The sequence below is a fragment of the Gambusia affinis genome, linkage group LG10 (assembly GCF_019740435.1).
Source record: "Gambusia affinis linkage group LG10, SWU_Gaff_1.0, whole genome shotgun sequence".
NCBI lineage: Eukaryota > Metazoa > Chordata > Actinopteri > Cyprinodontiformes > Poeciliidae > Gambusia > Gambusia affinis.
The window spans coordinates 20539330-20550385 of record NC_057877.1 but is presented as its reverse complement, the minus strand read 5'-3'; the positions used below and the strand labels follow the sequence as shown (position 1 = coordinate 20550385).

General features: G+C 36.5%; 1 protein-coding gene across 2 annotated transcripts; it reads right to left on the bottom strand.

The window, feature by feature from the left end:
• On the bottom strand, nt 1-10302 carry LOC122838812 (dual specificity protein phosphatase 22-B-like). 2 transcript variants are annotated; one of them, XM_044129777.1, is made up of 7 exons: nt 10033-10302; nt 9915-9948; nt 6162-6244; nt 4154-4203; nt 3899-3973; nt 2417-2580; nt 1-1436 (listed from the first exon to the last, which is right to left on the bottom strand). In XM_044129777.1, exons 1-7 carry the CDS (start codon nt 10051-10053, stop codon nt 1393-1395), a joined length of 471 nt encoding a protein of 156 aa, XP_043985712.1. In that variant the 5' UTR covers nt 10054-10302; the 3' UTR covers nt 1-1392. The 2 variants fall into 2 exon arrangements, with proteins under 2 accessions (XP_043985712.1, XP_043985711.1); XM_044129776.1 differs by having other exon boundaries at nt 2417-2588; nt 10033-10299.
• Nucleotides 10303-11056: the final 754 nt, after the last annotated feature.

Here is an 11056-nt window from a genome sequence, read left to right as displayed (position 1 = left end):
TAATATTATGGAGAGTTTAATGCAGAGTAAGATTACAAAACAATATCCCAGGCTTTGAACATCCCATGGTCAGGCTGGGCAAGGGATGGAAAAATGGCTGGAGTTAATGGGAAGATGGAAAGAGCTAACTATGAGATTATTCTGAAAGAATGTCTGTTGCAAAACACTTGAGACGGGAGACACAGCCCTACGCAGACAGTCACGACTACAATGGAATGTTTTACATCAAAGATGAACGAATTGCTATAATGGACTAGTCAAAGCCTAGACAAATATAACAAATTCAAAATGACTTAAAAATGTGATGTTCAAATGAGATTCTGACAGCTAATTTCTAAAGAACTTTTGGCAATAGTCTCAGCTTAATGTGCAAAATCATTGAGGCATAGAAGATCAGCAAAATGTGGTTCTACAAAGTCTTGATTCAGGAGGGATGGTTAATATTCATGCAATTCCTATTTCTAAAAAATACACCAGTAATTAAGAACCGTGCATAATTTTTCCTTCAACTTCACAATTATGCATTACCATGTGTACATCCATCACATAAAGTCCCAATGAAAACATTCGAATTATTGGGTGTAACTGAACAAAACATGAAAAGGTTTAGGACATAAATTCTTTAAAAACAAAACAAAAAGAAACACTTTTTGGATACATGTGTCAAAAGCAACATTAGTTAAATTTGTGAAAGTCAAAATAGTTCAAAAAATTCATTGATCTGTTTGAAATGAACTCATAACTCCCTCAGTGGGTGGATGAAATTTGACATTAATAAAAATTTACTTCCACAATATACAATTGTTTGTCTTTTTTATGCAGAGGCTACTGTTAGCTGGACATAAGGCAATACAAATAAATTCAAATAATATCAATAATAACGTAAGTAATAAAAAAGAAAACACATGCTGTGGTATGTTTACTGGGAAACTGTTCTTTAGTTTCCACTCTCTGCATAGAAACTAATACTCATATATCAAGTTCAAGACACAGCATAACATAACTCACAGAGGGGGAGTGTCCGCTACTAACTGTGTGTTCACACTCAGGACTTTGTGTACATACTTCCTTGGGGTCCCGCTTGGCTGCCCTTGCATGTTGTTTTGACAGTTAGAGGCCAAGACATGACATGACAACAGAGATATGAAATCCCCCGGTCAATCTGCAAACATGAGATTCAACCAGTCATTGATACCAAAGAACTCCTGGATGAAAGTTTCTGCTGATGCAATTCCAACAGTTCTCAGATTTGTATGCCCGGGGTGATGAGAGCAGAATATCTTTTTTCATGTGTGACTTGGTCCCAGAGCTGGAGGGATGTTGACAGTGCTGCTGCTGCCGACACTGTTATTAGACTTTTTATTGATAAGATTCTGAATTTCCTCATCGTCATTAAAGGAGCTCTTCCCGTACCGCTCCGTCCACCAGGCTCGATACTGAAAAGAGGGGAGAAAGAACTTTATCGTTGTCTCTAATGAAAAAGTCTCCCTAATTTCTTTGTATTTTTTTATTCTAATCTTCTCAAGCAGACCTTTTGTGACTTTATGAAGATCTTTCTTTTAGGTCTTGGAAAAAAGATTCAGATCAAATAACATTATCATTCAATTATGTGTACATAAGAAAGTGGACTGTGAGCGTATTGGAGTCTGTAAGTATTTGAGAATATCCACAATTTTATTGAATTCAAACACCTAGTTCTTGTTTCTCTAAAGGTTTTATAGTCATTTTACGAAGGAAAAAAATCCTATTAAGTCTAATGTGTTTGTAAAGATTACTTTATTACCCTGTCCTCAATTTTCACAAGTTAATCTGCCAATCGTAAAAATGTTCAGACCAGAGTTAGTTTTACTTTCCATCTTTGACTTTTGTATTGTGCTTCCAACAGTTAGGCTGGTTCATGAAAACACTGGAAGCCATTTACTTTTTTCTTTTGTTTGTTAAATAACTGTCCAAACAAACCAACAAATTACAAACATAAAATTTTCTGCATTTTTCTAACTTTTCCTGAATAAAATGCTCTTAAACATTTTTCAATAAAAAATTCATGACAGAGATTTTTGTTGTGGGCTGGCTTCAAATATGGAGCCTGCAAAAAACAAAGGACACGGGGAAGGACTAAAGTAAGGATGCATGGGAAGGAAAGAAAGAAGTAAGGGAGGGAGGGGGAATGGAAGAAGGAAAGAATGGAGCAAGAGAAAGAAGGAGGAAGGAACAATGGATAATTGGATGGGACATCAACTCATGAAATACGCATTTTATTTCCTTTCACGTTATTCTTTTCCATATTTATTAAGACTTAAAAACTACTGAAACTTTTCCAGGCTGCGTAGGAACCCTATGGACAATTTCTGATCTCTCAGAGGTCCATCTTAAAAATACATGTTCATATAGCCATATTTTCATACAAATGACTAACCTCTGCCAGTTCCATGTTTTCGAACTCCTCCAGCTGCCGCAGGAAGCCCAGGTTGGGGCCCGCACACGGCCGGGCAGCCCGGACCGCCGCCAGGGACTCCACCCAGCCTCGTCCCGTCACCGTCATGAGGTAAGCCACCACCAGGGTTACGCTCCGGGACACTCCTGCCACGCTGACAAGCACAGACCCTCACAGTTAGTTATCCTTCTCATATGCAGAATCTCGGCATTAGAGTATAAAAGAAGTGAAACCCACTCCTGACGCTGTGGTTAAATGTCTGCCGTTGCCTGTTTGATATGAGACAAGATGAAAGGTGAGGACATTTTCTATGAAAGTTTTTAACCTGACAGTCAGCTTCTTTTTGGTGTGGCTGAAAATGAGACCAGAGCTAATACAATTTTAAGATTTTTCAGTCATTTTGAGGTAAATTCTTATTATGACAGGGGAATACAAGCTTTTTATGCTTCTTTCTGATACAGTCACCAGTAATCTCTGAATTATTTTTGTCTTTTCCCTCCAAGCACTCAATTGTTTAATAATCATTGAAAGTTCTCCAAGCTATCCACAAGTCTGTCAAAGGTTTTGCACATCATCTTCCTTTTTACCTCAGATGTTTATCAAATTGGTGGGACTTGAGAAAAACAGAATCCAAAAGTAAATTTTGTAAAACAAACAAACAAAAAAAAAAAAACAATGAAACACAAACCTGACACAAGACCTGCAGGTGCATCATGCTAAAGTTGCTATAATTTATATTTTATTTTAATGGCCTTACCTGTTGGGTTCTTCCTCCGATTGGTACTGCACAAAGTTGTTTTTTAAAATTAAACCAAACATACATAATAATAAATCTCCAATAATTCATCACTTCATGTACCCAAATTTCATTTCACCTTCTCATCTTTTTTCTGTCACATCACAGCCACAAACATCAATGTATTTTTATGTGATAAACACAAAGTTGTGTATATGTGGGTTTCAAGATTTTTACAAGCACAAATCTAAAACGTGTGGCAGGAATTTCTGTTTTCTTGAGTATGTTACTACAAGCTTTCCACATCCACATCTAAAGACAAGACATGTGCTGCCAATTAATCACTGTTAGATTGGATGGAGAGGGTTTGTTGAAAAAGTCTTCGTAGGTCCAGAAATTTGACTATGCCATTTTAACACATGACTTCTATTTAAACCATTCAATTGTAGATCTGGCTGTGTGGTTAATGTTGTCGACCTCCACCTTAGTCCTAAATCTTTCCCAACCTTTTTAATTTTCAAAGTAAAGGTGGTTGCAAAAATATACTAATGTATATACTACTACTTTCTTAAACTTCATAATTATGCATTATGTTGTGTTGGTCTAATAAATTATATATAATAAAATAAAAGATAAAAGATTTCTGGCACCAAGCTTCAAAATAAAAGATTTCTGGCACCTAGCTTCAAAAAACCAATAAGAGATTGAGTCTAAGATCTGTTCCTCACCAGTGAATGAGGCAGCCCTCTCCTTTCAGCCGGCTCTCATGGATAAACATGATGCTCTCTCTGAAGTACTGAGTCCTGAAGAAAGCATCATACCAAGCAGCTTATCATTAAATATAACATTCTAAATATAGAGAGGTATGTATCTAAAGTGGAACGTGTTAGTTACAGATCAAATGGACATATTTCAGTTGAAAATATAAATTAACAAATTGAGAGCACATAAAATGCCAAAATCTGATCTTTTTCACTACTCACAAGTTTTGCTTTGAGTGGTCAGAAGCAGATATACAGAGATAAGTCATGTCCTGCACAGAGGAGGGAACAGCTTAAATTAGAGATGTCAAAAGAAATTAGGTGCAGTATTTTGTGAACAGAAGTTTCTTTACACTTGCAAAAACAGTCATTTTAAATATATTAATTGCTCTTTGTATTTCAAGGTCATTTAGATGCAAATGCAGTGGCTATTACACCCTTCCTGTTTTTTCATGATACGTGCCCTGAAACCTGGCAGTCCTTGTTCTGTGAGCGATGTAGATTGCGACATAAAGTGAGGGTGTGAGTTGGTGGATGCGTGTGTGTAGGTGTGTGTGTGTGTGTGTGTGTGTTTACTCTTCGTTGCACCTGGCAGCTGATGGTACATTAACTGGACAGAAACCACCTCATCGTGCTATGACTGCACTCGTGCAAAAACCCCTGAGTCCTCAGGGACAGCGCAAACTCTGGAAGTGCTCCAGACACTTTTCGTAAGCATTAGTAAAAATATATCCACAGTCTTCGCAGCCTTTATTTAAATTCTGACCCTGAGGGTCTGGAAGAAGTTGCTGAAAGGACCTCATGTCTTTGCACAAGTTCATCACTATTATTTAATAAAATGAAACAATGACTGTTGTCATTGTTTCATTTTATTGCATAGGAATAATGTGAGACTTTATTCCTATGCATGCTCATAAGTAAATTCCATTCCTGTAAAGAGAAGTGTATTTGTAACAGATTTGATCAAATATAAATTACTGCATCATTTTATTCTGTAATATGGTAATCACGACCGCATCTTTTCAATGTAAATGTCACATCTGACTTAGTGGTTGCAAATTTTACCATCCTCTCACAGGAACCATCACATCGTCTTCCAAGAAATCAATCAGTCAGCAGTTTGACTGTTGAGTATGCAAATAAACTGTCTCATCTGGCCATTCTGTCTAAACTCGACCTGAGTCATCTTTAGTTACAGACTTTAAAAAAAGCAGTGTCATGCATTTTTTTTACAGAAAAATTCTCATAGTTCTCAGATTATGTCTTCTATTAGAAATTAACAAAAGTGTGTGAAGTATGTGTGGGCCAAAACATTTGAAAAGTTTTGGTGGTTGACCAGTTTAGGTAGTGATACTGTGTAATACAAGTTGCTGTTTCTCTTCAATGTTCAATGAAACATTCTGGCATGGATGGGAGAAAGTGTACAGAAAACTGAGCACTTTTCATGATCGCTTTCAGCAAGGAAAAGATGAAAGTTGTGAAAGCGGACACTGGGGCTATCAAACAGATTTTCAAAAATGATTCCAATCGATTATTTTCAAGCACTTTTTTTTGTTCACCTTGTTTCTCATGTTCAATTCAATATGATAATAAATAAAAACATTCCTCCACTTACCGACACATCTAAAACAGCTGCAATAAAAACTGAAAAAAGTTGCTTTTTTTGTCCTTCTTTGTTGTATGGCTTTGTTCTTTGTTCAAAAGTTTTTGGACCTCAATGTGCAGAACTAAAAGCTTCTTGTGAAGAAAATAGAGCATCTAAAAGCAGCTGCATCAGCTGACACAGACTTTCACATATGGACTGAAATTCCAAACAATACTGAAGCCTCAGTAAACACTGTGTTCTATGAAACCTGGTAGATTCCATGTCTTATGACTGTCACACAAATGAAAATATGAACATCTGTCTATTTCAGCTGCCTTTGATAACGATTTCATTGAATGCTCTAATCTCACTAATGATCTTAAATACTGAAAAAATGTTTCAGGAAGTGATTCTTCAATAGGTTGAAAACATAAAATAGATAAACCTAAAGGATGATAAGATATATTATATTTAACTCTGAAGAGTTAAATATCTCTGCAGAGATTTCACACTTTCACAATGAGTACTGATCAGTTGGGGAAGTGACTGAGTTCAAAGGACATTAAGTACTCTATAGTTGGATGAACGTTCGGGTCATTGGGTCATAAAAGCTCATGTAAAACGCCCAAGTTGAAGCTGCCTCACCTCCAGGACAGGTGCAGCTGTGTCATGAATTGAGAGGATTTGGGTGATGTTGTGCTTTGCCAGTAGCTCCCGGTCCTGTGCATCTGTGAATCACAGAAAATCGAGAAATGTTTAATTATTTCTGCATCCAATAACAAATGTCAGCATGAAAGCTGCAGCCTAAATAAAGCATTTTCTGCCCAACAACACCCCCCTCCCTTAATGTCTTCCAAGCAAATATGGCCGTATGGTTTAAAAGTTTTGCTCTTCTTTTGAACTGAAAGAAAAACCGGAAAACCAGTGTTTCTAAAACAGTCCAACAGCTTGGCCCAAAAGCAAGAAACAGTAATTGTTTTAATCAAATTTTGTTCTTTAAAAGGAAGCCAAATGTTTTCTACGATGGACAGATGTGCTTTAAGCATTTTTTTCTCATGCTTTGCAAATGTGCAGGATGCTGCTAATGCCACCCCAAAAAGGCCTAGAGAAGCCTTCACTAAACCCTGTTACAATGCAAGTAACGTTAAGCAACCTTAAACTGTAGAGACTATGTTGCAAAAATATGTAATAAGTGGTAAAACAAAACAAATATTTTTTAATTATCAAAGTATTTCCAAGAGAAGTGCAATCCTGAGTCACAATCTATATGTTCCCAGGGTATATTTTATGCAACATAAATTGAGAAAAGGCTAGTAGCTCCCCTACGGCTCAAAAAGCAAAAGATAACTTTTATTTTTCATATTTTTTGCCAAAATCTGACATTTAAGACCTATTTTTTTAATTATGCATAGTAATTAAAACTATGCATTTGAATTATCCAAAGAAATAAGATGTGATTCATCAATGTGAACAAATGCAGTTTTTGTTGCTTTAATCAAGACTCATCTTGGTAATGTAGGCCTCTGTATCTCCTCTAGTTTGATCACTAGTAATGCATGTATGATTGGGACTGATTTTTTTTGTTAACCTGGTTAAACTGAAATTAAGACTAGCTGGCACAATGTTGTATATAAGACAGAAAGTCACATATTGAACATATTAATATCTTTTAAGACAATGTAAACATTTATTTTTGAAGGGTTTTGTTATAAATCAGTTTATTTCTTTGGATTTAGATGTAGATAAACTAACTTAGCATTAGCTTGGCACCTAATGTAACTACGGTATTTTTCGGACTATAAACCGCTACTTTTTTTCCCACCCTTTGAACCATGCGGCTTTTCTGTGGATATTTCTTCAACCACCAGGGGGCTCTTTAGCGGAAAATGAATCATTGAAAGTCAAAATTGGAATTAAAAGAAAGTTCTAATCTTCATTTAGAACAAGCACATGCTAGCAGCAGGCACAATGGAGAAATTTATTCAAACTTATACCCCCCTCGTCATTAGTGTTGCCTATTTCAGAATAGGCAACACTAAGAAAAAGATGCCACTTTTAAGCTGAGGAGTATCGATCTGGCAGTACAGGGTACAGGGTAATAGAGCCGCTGCACCTAAACTCGGCGTGAACGAATCCATGGTTCGACGTTGGAGACGCAGGGATGCGGCCTTAAACCCTCATGCTGTGTCCTTGTGGAAGGCAAGGACACAGCAAAGGTGTGTCCGAGAGCGGCGGAGATACCAGCGGTTTATAGGCCGGTGCGGCTTATATATGTACGTTTCTAGTTTTTTCAAAAAATTTGTAGGTGCGGCTTATAGTAAGGTGCACTCTATAGTCCGGAAAATACGGTAACTTCACTGAGAAGCTGCAGTTGTTGACAGCAGGTGTAAGCCGTACACTAATCTGTTCTCTGATTAATTTGAAGCTAAAAGGGACTGAAAGAAATATTGCATTGCCTTTATAATTCAGCTAGACCCACCACATTCCTAATTAGCAAATGATAAAGGACTAAAAGGACTCAATGCAAAAGGCTATGATTGCTTGCTTTGCTCAGTAAAGCAAAGTATGTGCAGCCTTTCACATCTCTATTTTTATCTGCAACCTATCAAGGCATATATTTGTCCAATGGACAGTGTTCAAAGAAATGTAAAATCTGTTTTGAAATGTAAAATCTGTTTCATCAAGTGAATTTATTTAGATGAATATTATAGTTAAACCTGAATACATTATGTTTGAAATTTAAAATTGTGAATTTAGGCAACAGGCCTTCACAAATAAAGGAAAATAGAAGTGTTTCTAATTATTTCAGTTATTGAGCTGATATATTGAAAATAAAATCTTTTCTGCAATATTCTAATTTACTGAATATGACTGTATACTGTTGAGATTAGTTGCATACTTTGATAACTTTGTTACTTTGAAGAATGCCTGAACTTGACCCACTATAAAATTCCAAATAATATTAGGCACTGACAATTTAAACATTACCTATGTGTAAAAGTGGTTTCAAGGTATGGTTTTATGATATTAAGATATTAGTTCTAAAATCCCAATTTCAGAATAGGCAAATTTTACAGAAATGCTTTCAAATATAGAAAGTTATCAATGGATCTGATTTATTTGATGCAACTTTCATTTTTTCTGTTTACTCAGATAAAGTACATAAATGAGAGATCCAGTTTGGAAGAGACTACTGGCTTCTGGCCTCATGGTGGACTGCAACTTTCACAACATCAGAATTGTAGTGACTAATTTTACAGTTTGTTTTGTAGGATGTCTGAGTTTATTTAGCACTGAACTGCTTTTGAGATGTTGGCTTGCCCTTGGATTTTACAACTGGTTAGATTTAGACACTTGCTTAGGGTTCAGCTACTGTGGAAATCCACCAATTACTGGCCCAGTGAATGTGGTTTTTTGGGGGAATTCCCAATTTCTGAGCCTTTAGTGCAGCATGTAGACATCTGGAAAAGTATAGCAGGTATCCAAATCAAGACTCCATTTTTCTACGAGCTTCATCAAGTGAATTTATTTAGATGAATATTATAGTTAAACCTGAATACATTATGTTTGAAATTCAGTTTTAGCTGAATAAACTTGAATCTCACCTGAATGTGTTTAAAATAACTTAAATCATAAATGGAAACCTCAAAGGTTTAGTTGTAAAACTCATATGGACCTTAAAAAGTAATTTTCTGGATAATTCAAACTAAGACAAAAAATATGATATACACAGTTAGGTATGTATATACATATATAGCATGAGAGGCAGCCTTATAACGGTAGACCTTATTATTTCCTTTGTTGTGCACAAATGTCTTTAAATAGGCAAGGTGACAAGCATAAAAGAAAAAAAACATAAAAGGTGTTCCTAAGATGAAAGGTATTATGTTTCCTATTTGACAGCATTTTTCAGAACAGGTCACGTTTACAAAAAAAAGTCTTCCACATATTTATGCTATTGCCTACGTGTTATGGTTCACTGTGTGAATTACATATAAAAAGAGCAACCTCATGCTTTGGTTTGCTGTTTTGTGGAAACATTTGGAATACATCTCATATCAGGGACACCCCCATAGCACGGGGCATCCCCTCCCACGCCAACGCTCATCATATTCACAACATAAAAATTATGTTCCCCAGCAGCTGCACACCTCAAACACAAAGGAAAAACTTCAGTAAAGATAAAAACAGTACTGTAAAAGTTTTTTTTTTCTTGTCAAAATACAGTACTTCGGTCGTTTAGCTTCACACTGTGACCTCTCTACTCTATAGAAACCAAGCTCAGTGTAGCAGTTCACCACATGCTCCTCCATATGAGGAACTGAAACGTGTTCTACTATGCTGTCCTGAAAATGATTAAAAAAAAGGAATCATTTCTTCACTGACATTAAGGCTTACCTTTAATGTTACCAAGGTACAGGTCAGGTAGGATCTAAAAAGAGCAAGGAAACGGAGCTGAATGAACAATGCAAAAAGAGATTTTGGAGATCTAAACCGATTCTTTGTGATACTTTACCTTACTTATTCCATTTCCCATCTTTGACAGAATGTCTTATATAAGAAAGTTCAAATCTAAGACAACTATATGGTCCTTATCTTCCAATTCAGACTTCGGGGATGAAATCCTGATGCTCTACAGCAGCATTGCTCTCAATTGACAAGCTCCGTCTCACCGTCCTCCAACCATCCTTGATAACTTCTTTGGGGTCAACCAAAATATCACAAAATCTTTGACACGTCCACAGCTCATGTCCCGAGAGATCTTTCACTAAGAGCATGTTGATTAGAATTGCGTAATGTCACCTTAGTAGTGAAGTACACTGCTTGGGTGTTTATATTTAGACCAAGCTGGGTCACGGGATCGTGCATAGACACATACCAACCAGACAAAGATGGTTGAGAGCCAGGAGAAACAGGAGAACACATCTAGAGCGGGGTGACGCCTGGTTGTCACCATGTGCTGAACTGTTCTGCCATACAAGGAGCACTTCTTGATTAGGTTCAAAATACTTGCAGTAAATCACATTTTTAACAGGTTTTCCTTGACGAAGAAAGCGTAATCCCCCATTTCCCAATAATTGTGACAGTTTTTCATCTGACTATTTGTAAAAATACTTTCAAATCAATTATATTATCTGTAAAGGTCCATACAATCGGAGGTTGGAACAGTTCATCCAGTAGATGTGATGAACTAAGAGCCCTAACATATTCAATTTATTACAGAAAATTAAGTAAAATTGTCAAATTTTACTTAATTTGACAATTTTAAGTAAAATTGTCAAATGGGCTTGTTTCTATCTTGACATTAAAAATTACCCTGCTTAACTTTAATTTCTTGCTCTCTATTTCATTGAACACACTTCAAGTTTTGCATTTCCAGTAAATCTGGCGACACCTTGAACTCATCGCTCATAGCCAACCAGGGTATTTTTAGCCCGGTTTTGTCTTGTGTTCCTGTATGTGGTTCAGTTCATGGCACTGCTCACACTCATTAACAAGCACAGGAGTGCGGAGGCGTTTACAAAAACCGGGGACGTCTC

Excerpts from the sequence above, each read along its gene's own strand:
- LOC122838812 (XM_044129776.1), bottom strand. The coding sequence starts at position 10,053 with ATGGGAAATGGAATAAGTAAG. Across the intron at positions 6,245-9,914 it reads GTACCTTGGTAACATTAAAG|ATGCACAGGACCGGGAGCTA; the intron begins GTAAGCCTTAAT and ends TGTGATTCACAG. Across the intron at positions 4,204-6,161 it reads CAGCTGCACCTGTCCTGGAG|GACATGACTTATCTCTGTAT; the intron begins GTGAGGCAGCTT and ends TCCTCTGTGCAG.